The 21705-nt window shown below is 37.9% G+C and overlaps 2 protein-coding genes across 4 annotated transcripts; both read left to right on the forward strand.

The window, feature by feature from the left end:
* Positions 1-189: 189 nt before the first annotated feature.
* On the forward strand, positions 190-2281 carry LOC133727003 (uncharacterized). Of its 2 annotated transcripts, XM_062154630.1 has the most exons (3): positions 191-833; positions 1362-1433; positions 2086-2281. In XM_062154630.1, exons 1-3 carry the CDS (start codon positions 258-260, stop codon positions 2086-2088), a joined length of 651 nt encoding a protein of 216 aa, XP_062010614.1. In that variant the 5' UTR covers positions 191-257; the 3' UTR covers positions 2089-2281. The 2 variants fall into 2 exon arrangements, with proteins under 2 accessions (XP_062010615.1, XP_062010614.1); XM_062154631.1 differs by lacking the exons at positions 1362-1433; positions 2086-2281 and adding an exon at positions 1043-1295 and having other exon boundaries at positions 190-833.
* A 1136-nt stretch (positions 2282-3417) lies between these two features.
* LOC133711394 (uncharacterized) lies at positions 3418-5856 on the forward strand. 2 transcript variants are annotated; one of them, XM_062137533.1, is made up of 3 exons: positions 3418-4724; positions 5139-5348; positions 5442-5856. In XM_062137533.1, exon 1 carries the CDS (start codon positions 3571-3573, stop codon positions 4282-4284), a length of 714 nt encoding a protein of 237 aa, XP_061993517.1. In that variant the 5' UTR covers positions 3418-3570; the 3' UTR covers positions 4285-4724; positions 5139-5348; positions 5442-5856. The 2 variants fall into 2 exon arrangements, with proteins under 2 accessions (XP_061993517.1, XP_061993510.1); XM_062137526.1 differs by having other exon boundaries at positions 5139-5856.
* Positions 5857-21705: the final 15849 nt, after the last annotated feature.

Genomic DNA, 21705 nt, shown 5'->3' on the forward strand with positions numbered 1-21705 from the left:
CGATTAATGTTATTGGTCCACATAATTTATTTTCTGAATGGCTATGTTAATTTAATTTTTTTTTGCTTTGTACTTCATTATATGATTTTAATTAAATTCGAGTAATATAATTATGATTTTAATTAAATTCGAGTAATATAATTAGCCCGAACCACGGCATGACAACGTTTCGTGATATAGTGATATTGTGAGACCACATTATAAAATGGCGAAGTTTTTGGAAAAAAATCGTTTCTTGACTCGCCAAAAAGGAAACCATGAAGAAGACCTCGAAAGGCGAGTCTGCATTCTACGCGCCGATTCCGGCCAACCCCGACCACCCCCAACACGTCGTCGTTTTAACTCATTACCGCGGCCCCTCTCCCGACTACCACGAACGACGTCGTCTCCGCCTCTGCGTATCCACCACCGTCGCTTTCGTCCTCCTCTCCGCCGCCGCGTTCTTCCTCTTCCCCTCCGACCCGGCCCTAGAGCTCGCCCGGATCCACCTCAACCACGTCGGAGTCCACTCGTCGCCGAAGCTCACTCTGGACCTATCGTTCTGGCTGACGATCAGGGTCCGGAATCGCGACTTCTTCTCTCTGGACTACGACTCGCTGGTGGTCAAAATCGGGTACCGGGGGAGAGAGCTAGGGTTTGTGAGCTCGGCCGGCGGGCGCGTGAGGGCCAGAGGGTCGTCGTACGTGAACGCCACGCTCGTGCTGGATGGGCTGGAGGTCATTCACGACGTGTTTTACTTGCTTGAAGATTTGGCTAGGGGTGTGATTCCCTTTGATACTGATACGGAGGTGGATGGAACTGTTGGGCTCTTTGTCTTCAAAATTCCTATCAAGGTAAACCTGCTCTTAGCTCAATCGAGAAGTTCTCCATTTTCGATTCGAATTGGTTCTGTTTTGATGCTTAATTGAATGATGATCATGTGTTTTTGGTTGTGGAACTTGTATTGATTTGAAAGTTTAGAACAAATATGTGAACTTTGGTTGTGGTGATGTTTGTTCGCTGAGCTGCATTCAAGTTGGTGATTAGTTTGTTTTGATTCTAGAGTATTTCTATGCTGATTCGCAATGCTGGAAAAAGAACAGGTAAAACCTAGTGCTATATGGTTTATCGTGTATGAATGTATTGCTGCGGCTTGTGGAAGTAAGATGTTTATGCAGAAAGAATCGAAAAAGTAGAAATGACGAAGCACATAACTGATAAAGTATCTATTGCTGTCTGCTAATGGATGTATTGATTGATATAAGATGCGTGTGAAATGTTGCAGTTGAGTAAGGGTGAGATGAGTTAGTGCGTGATGTGATTGTGGTGTGGTTTACTTCTTCGTTTTGATATTTTCTAACTGTGATCATCAATTTGATCAGGGAAGAGCTTCGTGTGAGGTGTATGTGAATACAAACAATCAGACAGTTGTTCGTCAAGATTGTTACCCTGAGGTGAGGATTGTCTTTACTTTGTTTTTATGTGGTTAATCTGAATATTCAATCAATTCTCTGTAGATTTTGCATGAGATGTTGATTTCTACTTTATAGCCTTCCTCTGTCAATTGCCTCCACAGGGAAGCTCTTTCCTCTTCTTTAGTCAGTCCTGAGTCCTCAGTCTTGAATGATTGATAGTCTACTTTTCATCTGTAACTATGAATAGTCCCAAGTTTAATATGGTCCAAAGGCTAGTTGAAGTTTAGGTTCTCTGGTTCCCAGTACTGGATAGGCTAAATTTTCATCCTAGGGGAGCTAGGTTTGCACTAGTTCCCTCTAATGATGTGTCAATTCATCTGGTCTTAAGGATGACCTTTTAAAAAAAATAGAATAAGAAAAGAGGGGCAGTACTCTGATATATGGTGAGTTCTCCGGCATTTTGAGAAAATAATGAAAATAAAGTATGAGCAATTCAACCCTTAGATTGCACCTTATAAGGAGGTTACATTATTTAACAGAATATGATTTCAAGCATTAACAAAAATTGAGGTGTGTACTATGTATTTTCATCTGTAAGACATAATTCTTGGAATCATGACATTATTTTTACATGGAAGAAACAGTCTGTGTATATTGTGATCGCTAACTTATTCTTTTTGAATTCTTGCAGTGAAGCGGTTGAAATCAAGTGGTGTTAAAGCTGAATTAGAGTTTTTACAACTTGTAGAGTATGAGCATGTACTATATGGGTAAAATGCTTGGTTGTGCGATCTACAGCTTAAATACCGAAAAAAGATCCTTGAAACAAATTCATCATGTATTCAACAATTAAATTGCATGGTATATAAATCAAACTTCATTTCGTATGGTTGAGATTGTTTTACTTTTTATTGTTTTCTGAAATGAAGGATTGGATGCAATGCAAAACTTGTATGTCAGTTTGATGTAAACACTAGGACAAAGAATCCATTTCAACGAGTCATGGTCCCTGAGCCACCTCCACAATATGCTGTTTGGTTTCTTTTGTTAGGAACTATCATGACCGAGTGACCAACCAAAACAGGTAGTCAATGATTTCTGATTTGGAAAACCCACTTGTTCGGAGTACAAGAAAGAATTTAACAACGGTAACTAGTTTGAGCTCATCCCAATTTGTATATGTCATTCAACTGGGATTAGGAACAAAATCCAACTGAGAATAGAATACATAACCAAATTGGACCAAGTTATGTAATTCGATTAGGAAAAACATAAAACTCTTTCTAAATTAGTAAATTATTCACTTATCAATCCTCTCTAAAATAATGATTTCCCTTTTTAACTTTCAAAAAAAAAAAATGATTTCCCTTTTTTTGTCCATAATATTAGTTTGTGAAATGAAGAATAACTAGGGTGTACTGACAGCAAACTTGAAAATTGGGCCCGCTCATCGTAAGAATATCTAAGCCCAATCATGAATCCTATTTCGAACCACAGAAGGAGTAGAGTCCACTTCCCTCTGAGATCAGGAGTTAAGGCTTTTCATGTATAAATATACAAACAAAGGACCGACCGAACCCAAAGCAAACTGAGAAAAACCAAACATTTCCAATGTCCCCCAAGGGATGGCAATGGGGCGGGTTGGGAATGGGGATCACAATACCATCTCCATCTGGTCATTCTCTACCCCCATCCCCGCCCCAATCCCCAATAAAAATATATTGGGGATTCCCCGTCCCCATCCCCACTGGGGACTAAGCCTCCAAACCCGCCCCAAATCCCCAATAAAAATTTAATAAATAAAATAATTTTTTCTCATATTACATTTTTTAAAATCAAAATCTACAACAAATAAATTTAAAATATGATTAAATTCATAAATCATAATTCAGTGAGTGCAAAAGTCAAAACATCATTAAAATAAAAGCGTAGATATTAAAGTAAAGTAATAAATGTATATATTTGCGATTTATATTATAAATAATAAATTAAAATATATATAAGTTAAATATATGTATATATTATTGGGGCGGGTTTGGAGATGGAGATCACAATACCATCCCCGCCCCATCCCATTGGGGATCTCCATTCCCATTCCCCATTTGTCTCTTAATTCTCTTCCCATTAGGGGCGGGTATCCAATGGAGCCCCGCCCGCTGGGGATTTTTGCCATCCTATGTCCCCCAAAACCACTCTCAACCTAGCCAACAGATCCAGCGATGGGGAAGACGAACGGCTTCATCGGCGTCGACGCTGCCGTGAACCACCGCATCATAAGGCTGATAAGCACAGGAAGCCTAAGAAGAAGAAGAAGAGAAGTGAGAAGCTGAAGTTGAACGAGGAGGAGGCTAACAAGTCTCTGTACATATGTCACATTGAGCACCACCCTGGAAGGTGGGTCGCTTATGTTGTCCGCGCCAGCAACTTGTCCGATTTGTTGTTGTCATCAGAAGACGATGATGGTTTGCAATTACGGCAAGTGGGTTATAAGGCCGGGGATGAACTCCCGGGGTCTGTGGGTTGCGGTGTGTGGGGCTCCCGGATTGTTTTCGCCGCCGGCATGAAACCCTGCGGCCGTATGCCTTCACTTGATCGTCCCGACATAGTTTGGCATAGAGATGTTTACGCCTTTGAAACTGACCCCAACAAGCACAAGCAGCCTCGTGATAATAGTAGAATTACCAAGATGGGTGGCACATTAGTTGAAGCCAAGTTCCTTCCTCTGATGGAGGAGGTGGGGGGCAAACTGTATGCACTTTCATATAGGCTGGTGGCTGATCCTCCCTCATTTGAGGTATTCGACCCGAAAGTGGGGAGTTGGGCGCCCCTGCCCCAGCCTCCATTATTCAAACGTCTTGGTCAGTATAACCGCGGTGGCTTCCTCTCTTAAGCTTTGGTCCTGCACCTGCCGGCGGGTGCTGATGACAAGAAGAAGATAATGTTTGCCTATAGTTTTGGTCGTTGGTATCTAGGAGTTTATCTTATGTCCTTGGAAGAAAATCAAGAATCTATCACCCGAATTGGTGATTTGAAGCTGCCAAGGTTGCCTCAGGAATATGAATTTGCACAAAGATGTTATTTTGTCCATATAGGAGGTCAGAAAGCCTGCATTGTTGCCCCCGAATTGGTTAGGCCATATAAACAAGGACCTGATATTAACGAGGCTGGGACTCATAGGACACAGGGTGTTGCCATACCATTTTCAATTTGAAGTTGATATCACCAAGGTCGACAAGGACGAGAAGAATTGTTTGACCCTCCAATTCATGCCTACTCGTATCTTCGAATTCTATACCAACCCGTCCACTTTTCCTGATCCTGAAGCGGAAGGTTGCTTTGTGCTATAATTAGTTAGTTTGTTGCATTGCTGATGATAGTTTTCGTAATATATTGATTGCTTAGGAGGAGGACCTTTCAGCATCTTTGAATCTGTTTTTTTATTTATTTATTTTTTTTCTTTCAGTATTTCATGTTCTGTATTTGTATTATATATGCTCCTTAAACAGATATATGTTTCAGTCAATGATAACATTATTTCCCTCTCCTGATTGTTTTGTATTATTTTACAAGTATCCTATGCGCTGTCAACAAGAATAATTTTCTGTACTGGTAGTTTCTATATCTGGTGCACAATATGGTTGTCTAATTCTTAATAATCCGTGTTGTGTAGTGATTTTGTGGAAATAATGATTATTCAACTATAAAGGCAGTATACAGATATGTTATGCGTGTCTGTTCTTGCAGGATGGTGCTTGATTAATACTGCTATTTGTTATAAGCAGCCATTTGCATGTCCAAGATTCAAGCGGCTTCAATCTGTGCCAGCAGAATAATTCAGTTACAGGCAAAGAGTTTGTCAGTTGCAGGCGTTGTTTAAGTTTTGATGAAACATTTGGAACTTTTTGTTACAAAAGCTGTGATCTCCATGTTTATCTAAGAACTGAAGCGAGGAAGGTATTTTTTATGCATATGGCTTGGGAGATGGAATGCCTACTAATATTGTGAAGGACAGGGTAGTGGTTTTAATTTTAGGAGTATATTTTGCAGTACAAAAGGAATCGGATACAAGCGGGAGAATCCCCTATTTACAACAGCAGTGATTTCTGCTTACAGATATATAACAGTGGACCTGTTTGAGGTGGATCGGAAGTCTGAAGGCTTTCGTATACAATGTTGGTTGTATTCATATTCCTGATCAACTAACTGGAGCAGACTGATTTAAAGAAGAGGGACTAGCAGAAGCAGTCCATTGTGAGGTTCACCAGGTTTCCTGATGCCATCTGGTGTGCAGAGCAGGTGCCCTTCTTACATCAGCAATGTGTATGGCACTTTAATTTTGTTTGGCTTGCTGGTTAAGTGATTTCTTTTCGTAGAAAAAACAAGCAGGTGGTATACACCCAAACCCAAGTTCTAGTGTAATTGTTGGAGGAAAATAATGCAGACTCGAAGAAGATTATGTTTCTATTAGTGTTTGATTGTTGTGCTTCTTGAGTTTCTTTTACCCCATTTTCTATTATAAAGGAGGTGATATGAGTAATCCTAGGGTTCAAGGGTTGAAGCTATAATTAGATTCGAGTTCCAGGGCTTCTAAATCTAGAGAAACAATGATGTCTCTTTCTAGTGTCGTCCAAAGTTTTGTGTGTGAAGTTTGTGTGGCCCTGTAACGTTATAGGATCTGTATCTCGCTGTCTATACTGAGTATGGGTGCAATTAACTAGGTAAGATATCCTGTTTAAAACCAAGCTTGCGAGTAATCTTGTTAGGAGTCGAGCTTGCAAGCAAGGTGATTTCTTTTCATGGCAAAAGCCAGTAACGACAACTGGTTAGTGGTTCGGCCAAAACTATAGGTACTGCCAAACTGAAATTGGTGGTTTGGCCAAAACTATAGGTAGAAATGGTCTGAGCAAGGACTAGAGAGATGGAGAAGAGGAATAACTGTCATGTGTATCAGTTTTTTAACTCTTTTTTATTGTTGTGGTACTTGGTTTTGGTTTACCCCATTTTAAGTAACATAATAGAAACACTGCCTACTTGAAGACTCGAAGAAGATTATGTTTCTATGAGTATCAGAAGGCTTTACAGTCTACTATTGGGTTTGTACTTTAAAGCAGCAGAAGCTATAAGCTGCTGGGTAGAGGAAGTTTACCTTCGAAGTAGCAGCTTTAGTTCTGAGGGAGCTCAATACCCATATACCCATTTAGACCTTTCAACTCTTCTCGCTGAAGAGAACAGAAAATACATGATGATGGAAAAGGTTTCTCATATAGACAGTGAAGATTGAAGACGAGAAAGCATTTTTTGAGGTCAACCAAACGACATCTCGTATTTATGAACAATGTTTATGAACTTCCGAATACTCATCATGGAATCAAAGGTTGTTATGAAAGATAGATTCAAAGCAAACGAGACAACCACTGGGAAAAATCTGCCTTTTTTTTTTTTTTAAAGGGAAAAAAATTTGCAGATTTATAAGAAGGCAGATGACAACAGTCGGTATGAAAAATTTCACAAGAAGATATAAGGTACCCCCCCTTCTTTGAATTTACAAGGTACCCTTAAAAGAAATGAGAACAACAACTGAGAAAGATAATGTGGATTTATTATAATCCAAATGGCAACAGATATAAGGTACCCTGCTTCTATGAAAGAAACAAGAACAGTGAATATGAAACTATCTAATGATTACATTCTACAGCTTGAATAACTAAGATAAGGTAACTAAAATCAGAGTTTTCTGAACTAGTAACTGGAATCTTTCAGTTGGACGAATATTGTCCCATATCCCTAACTTCAAATTCAGAAGAAGGCCCAACTGATGTTGTAGTTTCAGACTCCCTCATGGCACTAGAATTTACTTCAATGAATGGGATACCTGCACTAGAATTTCAGCACATCACCAGCAATAGATAGTCTGCTGACTATCCCAGGTACCGTCATTCCAGAATCCCCATTCACTGATCCCACTTCTGTCTCAAGATCAGTCTTGGCTTCCTTCACTGTATCATAGTTCTTTGAACCATGAAGTCCCATCCAGAGAAGCCTGTAGCTCGAGCATATCCTATCCCAAAGTACATCAACAAGTCGAACATCATCCTTTGCTATTAGTGCTTCTTCCAAACGCTGCTACTATTGATAAAATCACATTAGTCACCAGCCAAGTCTAGAAACTTATTAGCAAAACACAAGACTAACACACTATGGTTGCTTGTTAGTTTGGGTAATGTATGAATAGTAACTATATTCTTTGCAAAAGGTATCTCCTTACAGAGGGGAAAAAATGTTTCTTTTTTTTTTTTATGAAGGAATTATAAATTGATAAAGACATCAGATTATATAGACAACAAAAATGTGCAAAGTGTAACTTGAAAAAAATACTAAATCACAAAAGACAAACAAAAAAAATCACTCAAAACTGGAAGTGATTTACATGATGCCACACTAAAAGGCGGACAAAACCAATATGTCATGCTGGGGAAAGGAGAAATAACAACCCAGTAATTTGAAAGGTAAAGAAATAACAATGCTTGTAAACTTGTAAGAACTCACAGAATTTTTATAATAAGAGAGATGAGAGAGGCAATGCAGTTCAATGGTGAGGCTTTTATCCTTCTTTCGACCCTTTAATGCCCAAGATATTTAACTGCATATAAACTAAAATTCCAACGGTTTAAATTGGTGCATGCTTAATTCTCTTTCTAATTCCAACACAACCTAAACTCCTACATCTCATGGATTGCCACATTCCTAATTGGTTTACTCAACAACCTATCAGCAGCATTTCCATCTACAATAATTTAAGTCAAAGAAAATCTAAATATTGAAATAAATGCAGTCTATGAACATCCATCTGGTCCCACTTCACAACAGTAGTCTGAAAAGTCCAACCTGAACCTGTCCTTCCTCAGGAACTCCAAAGCAATAAAGCAAGACATTCAACAGGTAGGCTTTTTAGGATTGTCAGATCTACATAAAGATAGACCATAAGATTTGAAAAGTTTCAAAATTAATTTTGTTGATTGTCAAAATCTTAAATTGCTACATCTGGATTAAAAAGTATTTAATATCCCACAAGTATACCCAAAACAGAATAACAAGATTGATAGAATGTACTTGGCTCATGTACTATCGTCTTTGTAATATTTTGAATAAATAGGAGGAAAAAAAATGAAGCTAGATGACCTACACTAGTAGAACGGAGGGTGCATTTGATTCTAAGGAGAAGCAGAATTATGTGCTATTACATGAAAAATGAGAAAGCTTCCCATCTGTGACAAGCTGAATTGAAACTATAACTAATGCAACATATCTGATTCAAAACCATAAAATCATGCAACCAATCAGATCATCAGGACTCCCAGTAAAGTTGGACAAACATATCATAGGAGCATAAGAACATAATTCATATAAAGATAAGAAAATACCATTAGCTGTAACTTATATCTTAAGAACAATCATGATCATTAAGAACACTAATAGAATAGGCATGCTTGAAAACAGGTTATTACAAAAGGAACCAAGATACATACCTAAAGCAGTAAAAGCATCAAACGCCATTGTGCAAGTCTGGTCTTCTGCAAAGCTCTATGTTCGAGAATACTCACAATGGGGCTGAGATTCCTTAATACTCGTGTTAAGAGGATGCAGGGACATTCGACTTATATAGAGGTTGATTATTAGGATTCATCCCATAATAGCAATCCTAATACTAAAGCAATTAGGTCCTCTATACTCTGTATCAATGTAATCACTTCTCATAGAAGTAAACTAAGTTTCCCAATACGATAAGGATCACAGATATAAAATCCTTATAGTTTCAAGGATAGAATCTTTAATGCAATCTTGATCACTTCATCCATAAGTAACCATATGCAATTGTTGAAATCATAACGTGAATAATGTAAGTCCAATCTTACATTCTCCTACTTGGACTACATTAATCACTCAACTGCATACAATTAGAACAATGAAGTAATCATTGAAGTGTGCACATGAAATTGCATAGAATCCAAAAACTTAGTTCAAGCTCTGTCAAGTTGCAGCTGCTAGAATAAAGCTGAGGAAAAGAGTATGCTTACAAAAACATATCACTCCAAAACTACCAAACCAGAATTGCAGCTTACAGGAGCTCGATTGATACAATGAAAGTAGAATAAAACTCATACATATACTGTGTATATCTGTCCCTACTTAATGCATATGTATATGCTCCAAACTGAAGGATTTCGACTATCAAAATCATAAGCACAGCTTTATAATGGTATGGATCATAACCTGATGTGCTTACATCTAAAGACCAAACTGAAATGTTGATATAATCAACTAGATCCATCCATCACAAAAATCAAATAGCTATTTGCAAGATTCCAATCAACACAGAAATAACACAAAAATAAAATAACATAGCTGCAGCAAATTTTTTCTGTAATGAATACCATGGAATGACTTGAACTGAAACAACAATGATTCATAAATCTCAAGTTTCAGAAAAGACAATACTAAAAGAAAATAAGTTGGAACCACTACATGAAAACAAAAAATGAAAACTGAAGATAAAACTCATACAAGAAAACTTAATGCTCCCACTGATCCTAGGCGTCTAAAGTTGGAAGAATTCCCATATCAGCTACATGTTTCTGAAAAGCTGCTACTGTTAACGCCTTGGTGAATGGATCAGCTAACTGTGAAAGTGTATCCACTTGAACTACTTCAATTTCCCTTTGCTTCACCCTCTCTCTAACACTATAGAACTTCAAATCTATGTGTTTAGAATTATTGGATCTTTTGTTATTCTTTGTGAAACACACAGCTGCAGAGTTATCACAATACACTCTCATAGGTCTGGTATTAACATAATCTACTAGTTTAGTTTGCATTAGAAAGTTTCTAAGCCACAGTCCTTGACACACACCGTCATAAACAGCTATAAATTCTGCTTGCATAGTAGAAGTAGCTATCAAGGTTTGCTTAACACATCTCCAAGCTATCGCACCTCCAGCCATCATATATACATATCCAGAAGTGGACTTCAAGGAATCTGGATATTTTCCAGCGAAGTCTGCATCAGTATACCCTACTACTTCCAGGTTTTTCACTTTCTTGTAGACTAACATGTGACTTTTGGTCCTCTGTAGATACCTCAATACCTTTTTCCCCGCAACCCAATGCTCATAACCAGGGCTGGATTGAAATCTAGATAACAGTCCTACTGCATATGCTAAATCCGGTCTAGTACAAACTTGAGCATACATCAAACTACCAACAAGCTTAGCATAGGGTTTGTTATGCATATCTTCCTTCTCAAGTTCATTCCTAGGAGAATGCTTCTTGCTTAATCTATCTCCTTTAGAAATAGGTACCTCTCCAGGTGCACACTTTTGCATATCAAACCTAGCCAACACTCTGTTTATATAATTCTGCTGAGATAAACCCAATAAACACCTTTTACTGTCTCTCTTAATTTCAATAAAATTAGGTCACTGCTAGCAAGCAATATGTCATCCACGTATAAAATCAGAAAAATAAAATGCTTGCCTACTGTTTTCAGATAAACACATTCATCAACAATATTCTCAGTGAATCCGAAAGAAGCAACCACAGCATCAAACTTTTTATACCATTGCCTAGATGCTTGTTTCAGTCCATAGATAGATTTCTTCAACTTACAGACCAAGTGTTCGCTGCCAGGTTTAACAAATCCCTCAGGTTGTTTCATGTATATGGTTTCATCTAGTTCCCCATTTAAGAAAGCTGTTTTAACGTCCATTTGGTGTAATTCCATATCGAAATGAGCCACCATAGCCATAACCATCCTAAAAGAATCCTTTGTAGACACTGGAGAAAAAGTTTCAGTGTAATTGATGCCTTCTTGCTGTGTAAACCCTTTGACCACCAATCTAGCTTTATACCTCTCTACACTTCCATCTGCATGTCTTTTAGTTTTATAAACCCACTTGCATCCTACTGGTTTATGATCTGGAACAAGTTCAACTAAATCCCAAACTGAATTGTCATACATACTTTGTATCTCAGCTTCCATAGCTTGTTTCCACTGTTTTGAAAAATTGCTCTCAACAGCTTGTTTAAAAGTAATAGGATCATTATCTTCCCCCCAATCAAAATCGGTTTCTTGCAAATACACAACATACTCATTTGGGTCAATGGTGGATTTTCTCACTCTACCAGATCTCTTAAGTGGCTGATTTTGCTCTACATTATCATTATGTGGTTGCACAACATTATCTTGAAGTGGTATGTTTACAGGTGCTTCTAGTATTGGCTCAACATTTTCTACATTTAGGTGTGGAGATTGTAGAGTAGGCACTACAGGAATAGACGGTAAAATTTTAACTGGATATGTGTTCTCTGCAGCAGTGATATTTTCAGTGATCTCATCAAACTCAAACTCTAAATTTTCAGGTTCCCTGTTGTAGAATACCTCATCTAAGAATTTTGCTTTATTTGTTTCGATAATTCTGGTGAAGTGATGAGGAGTATAAAATTTATACCCCTTTGATTTCTCAGGATACCCAATGAAGAAGGCACTTATTGTTTTAGGATCAAGTTTCTGAATCTGAGGATTATAAATCTTAGCCTCAGCTTTACAACCCCAAACATGAACATGATGCAAGCTTGGTTTTCTACCATACCAAAGCTCAAAAGGTGTCTTCGACACAGCTTTGCTAGGTGCTCTATTGCAAAGATAATTGGCTGTTTTAAGAGCCTCACCCCAAAGATATCTTGGCAATCCAGAAGTACACATCATACTTCTGACCATGTTCAACAAAGTCCTATTCTTCCTCTCTGCGACACCATTCTGTTCTGGAGTTCCTGGTGTGGTATATTGTGCTTTAATACCATACTGCTCAAGGTATAAAGCAAATGGACCCTTACACTGTCCAGCCTCAGTGTATTTTCCGTAGAATTCTCCTCCCCTATCAGACCTGACCACTTTTATTTGCTTTCCTAACTGTTTTTCCACTTCTGCATGAAAGACTTTAAAGGTTTCGACAGCTTGGGATTTTTCAGAAATTAGGTATATATGACAAAATCTAGAAAAATCATCGATAAAGGTGATGAAGTAAGAATTTCCACAAATCGTTTTATGTTTAAATGGGCCACAAATGTCAGTGTGAATTAGTTCTAAAAGCCCTAAACTTCTGGTGGAATTTTTCTTTCTAGAGTTAGTCATTTTTTCTTTTATGCATTCTACGCAGTCACCTAAATCTTCAAAGTTTAGTTCATGTAGGATATTTTGTTTAACTAGAATCTGCAGTCTTTCTTTTGATATGTGACCTAATCTCCTATGCCAAAGGGCTGCAGATTTCTCATTTAAATTGTGTCTTTTAACACCAGTAATGGAATTAAACGTTGATGTGCCATTCACATTGTTTTCAATAGATAAAATCTCTTTAGGAACTGAACAATGTAACTGTAAGTAATCATTTACAATGGCACCAGAAGCAATATGAAAAGAATTTCTCGAAATCTTTATTCCATTACTATCAATAAGAAAGCTACAACCAAGTTTAACCAAAAGGGAGACACTTATCAAATTCCTTCTCATGGAAGGTACAAAATAGACATTGTCTAAAACAATAAAATTTCCAGATCCTAAATCTAGTCTAACAGATCCTATTGTCTTCACTGCTACCCTTGATCCATTGCCAACACAAATGTTTTGTTCACTTCTGGGATTTCTCTTCCTTATGTATCCCTGCAATGAAGTAGTTATGTGAATAGGCGACCCTGAGTCAATCCACTAACTAGTAGAGTTGTTTTGAACTAAATTAATTTCTATAGAAAAACTGGAAATTAAGTTAGAATTACCTTTTTTATTCAACCAAGCTTTGAAACCAGTACAGTCTTTCTTAAGGTGGCCGGGTTTTCTGCAGAAGTAGCATTTTGTCTGATAAGGTTTGTGAATTTTAGACTCAGAGGCTGGAGCTAGGGCTTGTTTCGAGTTAAATTTCTTCCCCTTCTGGTTGTTTCCTTTCCACTTAGGTTTCCCCACAAGATTAACTGTCTTCTCACCCTTTTCTTTCTTAATTCTGTCATCCACTTGTACGCAAATTGAAATCAACTAATTGATGTTCCATTTGTCTTTCTGTGCTAAGTAGGTGGTGTTGAGATGTTCAAAACTAGGTGGCAGAGAATTCAGAACATGGTGGATAATCATCTCATCAGAAACAGGATTCTTCAAGGCTTTTAGTTTAGCTGCTGTTAATGTCTAAAAGTTCGGCGGTAGCTGAACCTTTGTTAACGCTGATCCGGTGGGCGGATCGATACTTGTGGTGCTCTCAAAGCTTCCGCTACCTGTCAAGTAAAATACAAAGGGCGTCAGAGGGAGACCGCGCTGGGCGGTCTTCAACTCTCCGATGCCTAAGTTAGTCAATGTATTTATGTTGACAAAGTAACAGTAGGTAAGTATTGAATACGTAATTAATGAGGAGAGAGGAGAGAACCTTTTATAGGTGAGGAAGAGGAGGTTCTTCTCTTTGTTTTCGATGTGGGACTGAAGTGCTTCAGTTCCCAGCTCTGGGAGCTACTGATGCCATTTTGGCACGGCGCGTGGCGCCGCGTCGGCGGTGATCTGGGGGTGATCCGACGCTGAGGTTGTAGCCCGCCTGGCGGTGTATCTGTATGTCATTCCTTTGGTTGGAATTAGTACCTTTGGCGGTACAATGAGCGTGACCCATTATAGCTAATTATGCTTGCAAATGTATATGTATGTACAGCTGCATAGTCTACAAACTTCAGAATGTGTTCCCTAATTTTCCCTGAACCGGTGTACTTAGTGTTCATTAATTTCCCCAGCAAATTTGCAGTTTGAGCCTTGTCACTCTCTGTGAATTTTTCACCAATGGAAGCTAGAAAGTCTGTGGCCAACTCCTTCTCTTCAATGCTACCACTAATGGCATCTGACATGGTTCTCTTCATTATGTTTTTACAAACTCTATTCAGCCTATGCCACTCATCAAAGTATTTTCGGTCATCACTGGTGCTAGCTATAGTAAGAGCTGCTGGAGGTTCCTTATACATAGGAATATCTAGATGGTGAATGCTCAAATAGATCTCTATGTCTGCTTTCCACTTTTTGTAGTTTGATCCTGTGAGGGGCTCAATGTCGATGAAGCTATAAGGGAGTGAACCTAACGAAGCATTGAAGTTTTGTATAAGTTTTATGAAAAAGTATAAATACAAAAGTGTTGAATTAAATTTTGTTTTTGCTCAAACTAAGTGTTTTCTGTTTTATTCATAAGCTTTCAATCATTCCAACAATCACAGAAAACATACATGAAGCAATAAGCATTCTGAGAAAAACTATAATCAACAATCATCAATGCAATAAAAGAAAACTGTAAAATTGCATTAATCCCCATTTTAGATTTTTGCTGAATGTTCCATGCCAATCATCACATGAGAGCAGAAGACAATGGCACAACTGAATCACAAGGCCAAAATAAATAAAACATGGTATACTTAGATCAATCATCACCTAAAATGGCAGATGAAGAAATCTATGTATCTGAATGTGTTTTATTCAATTTGCAATGTGCTATCTCTGTGTCTTAAGAACATGTAAAGAGGAGGCCTTCTATGGAAGCTACAGTCATGTCCCTAAAACACAGAGTACAAGATTTGGTTTATGCATACTGCATTGGCTTACCGAGAATACTAAGGATGAAGTGCTATGACACCATCTTCCTTAATACCCCAATAAGTCATAAACCGAAAATTACCAGTTGATATTATAAGATTTCTTAATCACCACTACTAGAATAATGTCATTAGACATCACCACTATTAAATCGGTCAGGATTGCATCTGATGTTAAAAATCATGTTAACATCAGTTTGTGAAGAAACCGATTTCTATTGTTATTATGGACAGCAGTCACCAAAGAAACCGATGAGAAAAGTTTTGTACGAAAAATTTACAAAAACGCGGAGGGACTAAGTTGACAAATTTGAGAAACGTGGGACTTAAAATTTCATTCCCCCACACTTATTTATTTTTCTCACACGACTTGCATTGACTTTGAGTCATTCCCAAACCCTAACTCATTTTCACCCGACCTCCTCGTCTTCCTCCTCCGCCTCTGAGCTAGCCATCTTGGGCACCTCCATTCCCTTCAACTCTCTCAAGCTCGATTGTAAGCACAATCAATCTCTCTCTCTCTCTCTCTCTCTCTCTCTCTCTCTCTCTCTCTCTCTCTCTCTCTCTCTCTCTCTCTCTCTCTCTCTCTCTCTCTCTCTCTCTCTCTCTCTCTCTCTTCACCAACGGCTACTTCTCCCTGTACCCCTGCAAGCTCGAAGAGGTCAACATCGAGTGCGGCGAGATCTCAAAATTTACAGATCTCATCTCAAGTCCGCCATGATCCACATACCAGAGAGACCGCCAGTGAAACGACCATATTCTGATCAGGTCCCTACCATGGAGCAACTGGAATGTAAGCGTTCGAAAATATAGATGATTCTCTCCGTCCGTACCCAGTGAGTTCACGATTTGGGGTTTTTGTTTTCTTGTTTGTTTCAGCAGCTCAATTTGCTTAGTTTACCTATTTTGTGCTTATGTTATTGCGATGGGGAATGGAGATGGGGACATTTTGCTTAGTTTACCTATTTTGTGCTTATTTTTGGAATGGAGATGGGGACATTTTGGTACTGCATCCTTGATTTACAGCTTTGCTTTGTGTGTGGACTGTGCAAGCTTGTTTCGTTTTCCATACGAACTGTATGTTGGTTTGAGGTATATAAGTGATCATGGGAAGTTTGGTAAAAGCTCAAATATGAGTAGGGGGTAGTGGGTTATCACACTAGTATGACTCGTCTTTGGGTCGCAATAGTTCAAAGACTGTGGATCAATAATCTTTAGTTGGGGAACATGGAAGGATCAATATCTTACGTATAATGTTATACTTTTATGGTTGCAAAGAGTAACGCCCCCAAAGAAAAAATTTGCTCATGTATCTCCTTAATATTGAAACATGATTTTGTTTCTCTAGTTCAGTTAAGTTTTTCTCCGTTCTCTTTCTTTGCTATTCTTGTATTTACATTTGATTTTGTAAATTAGTTACTTAAAGTAGTAGTGATAACGTGAAAGGAGATGCTTATAAAGTTATAACTGGGTTTGATAGTTCTCATTTATGCTGATAGAAATGAAGTCTTAGCTTTTGATTTACTTATCTCTACCTGCTGCAGATCCTAGAGTGCGTAGAGCAGGAAATTAGTCATTTAAAGGGTAAGGCAAATTTATTTTTCGTTTGCTACATAAGTGTTTTTGTTGAGACTAAGTATATATTGTTATTGTGAAAGGTGGCAGAACATGTTATTTATCTGCTCGATGTTTCTTATGTATAGGTTAAATTCTCCCAACTTTCATCCAATCTGATTTGCCTTGCAAGAAAGCCTGATATAGGTTTCAGATACATATATTCTTTGTAAAAACTCATCTTTGAACAGTAATAAACTCTTGATGACATTGTACTTACCCCAAGGTTTATTTAGGCTATTAATGATATCAGATTACAGACACTGTACTTAGAATCCCTGTAGATGGATTTTTGTTTCTGTTGACAGTCTCTTAGAGCAAGTGCACCCGTAGTCAAGAAAAGGCAAAGTCGAGAAGTCAAGAATTCGACCAGTCAAGTTACTATTCACTGCCACTGGACATGGGTTTACACCCGTTGTTTTTCTTGCCCGGTCAACACTGTTCATTATTATATAATTTTAAGGGGTCTCGAAAATCGACTTTTTACACATACATAATTTGGGAAAACTTCCTTCATGAAAGTTATAGAGATCGTCGATACGATCTCGTGCATACGTGGAACGCAATATTCGGAGTTCGTATGAATTTTTGAAATCTGAAAATTTTCCATAAATAGCAAAAAAAAAAAAAATTCTATTTTGTTTAAAAGGATCTTAAATTTTCAGTTTTTCATTTCCCCCCCCCTCCGGTTCTCTCTCTCGCAGCTGCACCAGACGAAGGTCCGACCCGACCCGGATTTTTCTCCGTCCTCCGGCCAAGGACTGGGCCCCCCCCGAAGTCGCCTCACCTCGTCCGGCCGCTTCGTCGCCTCAGCCCGCCCATACGCTGCCCCCAGGTGGAGATCGAAGCAACCCCAGGCGGGTATGCTTGCTGTTGCTGCTTCAGTTTCTGCTGCTGCTGCCCCCGAGGTCGCCTAACCTCTTCTCTCTCCTCCTCCTGTCACCCACGTTTGGGTGTGGGTCGAGCTGGCACAAGCCTTGGCTGGGCAAGGAAAATGTCATGGGTATGACTATTTTCTTGGCTGTAGTCAAGATAGAGTTGGTTTTGCCCGGTCAAAAAACCAACGGTGCAAGTAGGGAAATTGAGAGCAAGGTCACCACATAGGATTTTTCTTGACTATGACCAGTCAAGGTGAAACCAGTGCACTTGCTCTTACTACCACAGAGACTTCTCTCTGGACCAAAAGCTTAAAAAGATGGGTGGGCTTTGTCTGGCGCTTCCATATTTTCTGAACACTGTTGCTACTGCATTTATTACAGTCTAGGTTTTTTTCTCATGCTCCTGTAATTACTTTATACTACTTAAATACTGCTGATTCAGAACTAAATTTACATGTGCAGTGGTCAGGTTGCCTTGGTAGTTTATTAGCTGTAATAAAGACATCAGCAAGATACATTCTGGTATGCTCCAACTGAGATGTCTTGTCAGCATGTGGAGATGAAGCTTTTAAGTCAACTATTCTTAGCTTCAGCTCATTTATATATAACACGGTCCACTTCTTAATGGCATTATGTTTATGTTCTTGGGTGCTTTGGTATTATGTTTTAATTCTGTCTCTTGAGTTTGGGGCACCTTAGCTTTGTAACCTGACTCTAGACTGTAGAAGTAAAAATCCCTGTCTGTCTGAAAAACAAAATTGAAATGAAAACAAAAATAAAAGAAAGAAGAGCAAGACAAATTTCACAGAAGGTCTCAAGTTTAAATTTCTTTTTTACATATACTTACCTTCCTAAACCCTTAGAAATGAAATGGACGACATCATTGGGCCATGCCATGATGTGTTCCAATGATATTAATCATCCATTATAGATATTCATTTTTCTTTTCTTAGAAAGAGGCTCTTTAGGAAATCTTTGGTTTATTGATCATGTGCATTGCTTTTTCATTCAAGTATTCCTTACTCGTCAGTAAATGTTATGCTTTATATATGCAGGTCAGAGGGTGGCCAACGTGATTTTCTGAATATGTTTTTTCAGAAAGAAGTGCCCATGATGCAAGAAAACTTATGGTTTGTGGTCAAATGGTTTGGAGGGTGATCAAGTATTTTCTGAGTTTATGGTTGGGTTTCGTTGTTTTTGTTAGATTAGAATTAGCCTACAAACTTTACAGTAAATTGGAGGACTATTCAATTAGTAATTGGCTTTGTAAATCAGGTGTTTGCTTCATAAATTGGAGGTGTTTTTGGAAATTTATTAGTGGTCATTTAGTTCAGAAATTAGAGGTGTTTTTGTAATTGGAAGATTGTATTTTTAGTGATATACAGTGAATATTGATTTTTGTTATGTTTGTTTTGTCATGAATTGATCATTGATCATTGATTTTTGAATTTTAACCATAACAACTGATGTCCAGTAATACAGATACATCAGTTCCAAAATAAAAATCGATGTTACTGAAATATACAGACATCGATTTTTTATCGAAAACGATATGTTACTGAGTACCAGACATCAGTTCCAAAATGGAAATCGATGTTACTAAAATATACATACATCGATTTTTTGTCGAAAACGATATGTTACTGAGTACCAAACATCAATTCCAAAATGGAAATCGATGTTACTAAAATATACAGACATCGATTTTTTGTCGAAAACGATATGTAACTGAGTACCAGACATCAGTTCCAAAATGGGAACCGATGTCTGTAACAGTATTAGTCATCGTTTCTTAAATCAATAACGATGTTAAAATGCAAACTTGTGCTGTATAATATATATTTCTTTAAGCATTACATACAATAAAATGAGGGTTTAACAATAGTAAAACATGCAAGTTTGTTATCATTTAAACCTATTTACATCGATTTATAATGAGGAACCGATATCTAAAATAATACTAGACATCGGCTAAAAACCGATGTCTGCATTTTCCGGATTTTTCTCATCACCCACAAAGACATCAGTTTTTGGCCGATGTCTGGGGCCAAAATTCTAGTAGTGCTCATTCAGCCATTTAATCAACTAGCTGCCTACATATTGCAAACATCAGTAATTCATAGGGAGAAAACTGGAGTTGATGTTTACTGTGTAAGTACCAATCAATTGCTAATTCTGCATCTAAACATATAGGCATACTCAGACGATATTTATTGAAATTGTAAAGCAATTTTCACAATTGTCCATCGAATGGAGTATCATCCAGATATGCAACATAGATACAAAATCAATAATTTATCATGAAATTCAAGTTCTGAGAATGTGTACCAAAGCATAACTCACTATTTGCTGCATAATCTTATAAGCGGAAGCAAGAACATTATGCAGCCCTCTAGCCGAGACCATCCAAACCCAAAACACAGAGCCATTTAACGCCTTATGCCCAGAATCAGAGAATCCCAAAATTGGGATTTTGATGAACGCCAAGGTGCATACCCAGCAAAAACAAAATGACCGTTGTTGTAAAACATCGGTCAGATTAGTTTTGTTTTGTTATTTGGATTAACAGGCCAAGTATGGGCCTTGAGTTCTTATGCGTGAGTTGGGCCCGAATAACCAAAGACAATTTTTTTTTTTTTTGTTAACACAATAGGAAAACGTTTTCTAAAACATGTTCTGTAAACCATAGCAAGCATACAAGGTTTGTTCTGAAGAGGTTCATAACGTCATGAAAGATGCTCTGATACCACATGTAACTTATATCTTAAGAACAATCATGATCATTAAGAACACTAATAGAATAGGCATGCTTGAAAACAGATTATTACAAAAGGAACCAAGATACATACCTAAAGCAGTAAAAGCATCAAACGCCATTGTGCAAGTCTGGTCTTCTGCAAAGCTCTATGTTCGAGAATACTCACAATAGGGCTGAGATTCCTTAGTACTCGTGTTAAGAGGATGCAGGGACCTTCGACTTTTATAGAGGTTGATTATTAGGATTCATCCCATAATAGCAATCCTAATACTAAAGCAATTAGGTCCTCTATACTCTGTATCAATGTAATCACTTCTCATAGAAGTAAACTAAGTTTCCCAATACGATAAGGATCACAGATATAAAATCCTTATAGTTTCAGGGATAGAATCTTTAATGCAATCTTGATCACTTCATCCATAAGCAACCATATGCAATTGTTGAAATCATAACGTGAATAATGTAAGTCCAATCTTACATTAGCAAGAAACATATCCTCTCGGTTGCAAGCCAACAGTAGACAGCCTGCTGACTATCCTACCTACCATCGTTCCAAAATTTCCATAGTTCCATTCATAATCCACTTCTGTCTTGAGTTTAATCTTTGGAAGTCGAAGCATATCATGTCTTCAAATTTTCGACCATGTTGGAATATAAATAGCGGTGATATCACAATATCACACAATAAATTAACTTCAAGCTTATTCTCTGCAAGAAAATAAAAAATATGTCAGCAAGCCTAAGCAACAAGATCATGAAAAATTGCCTCAAGGAAACTAAACAAAAAAGGAAAGTGGCACCTGTAAAATGTACGAAGTGCTGTGAAGTCCATACAAACTCCACATTCGCACATGAAATCAAAGAGGCTGGAATCAATATCAGGAAAAAGGTCGAACACCACTTCTCCAATCTGATTTTTGTCATAGAAATCTGCAGGTGGGGGAACATTCTCCATCCTGCACTGGTTGAAGTGGATGATGAGATTACGCACTAGCTCGGCTTCATCTGTGGGATTATCACCGTAAGTCCTGAAATTGTAGGCTCTCCACGCATAAATGTTTTTGGGCTAAATACTAGTTAGTACCCTGTGGTTTAGGTCCAAAATCAATTCAGTCCCTGGACTTCTAATTTCATCAAAAACACCCCTGCACTTTCAATTTTGATCTAATAGGTCCAATTCATTAATATTATGTTATGGATTCAAGTTATAGTTGGATTATTTGTTGAAAAACTATTTATTTTTAATAGTAGGACTCACTCCTAAATTGACTATGCAGACCACCTCGACACCACATCATAAAACATAGGCCATATATGAGCTACATTAACAAGTTAAATAACTCAATTGTCGGAAAACTAACAAATTGGACTTATTAGATCAAAATTGAAAGTGCAGGGGTGTTTT

This window comes from Rosa rugosa, chromosome 1 (assembly GCF_958449725.1).
Source record: "Rosa rugosa chromosome 1, drRosRugo1.1, whole genome shotgun sequence".
NCBI lineage: Eukaryota > Viridiplantae > Streptophyta > Magnoliopsida > Rosales > Rosaceae > Rosa > Rosa rugosa.

What these genes read in the sequence shown, in the direction of transcription:
- LOC133727003 (XM_062154630.1), top strand. Translation starts at nt 258, where the DNA reads ATGAAGAAGACCTCGAAAGGCGAGTCTGCATTCTACGCGCCGATTCCG. An exon ending in TCTTCAAAATTCCTATCAAG is followed by an intron (nt 834 to 1,361) that starts GTAAACCTGCTC and finishes CAATTTGATCAG; the next exon opens with GGAAGAGCTTCGTGTGAGGT.
- LOC133711394 (XM_062137526.1), top strand. Translation starts at nt 3,571, where the DNA reads ATGTCCCCCAAAACCACTCTCAACCTAGCCAACAGATCCAGCGATGGG.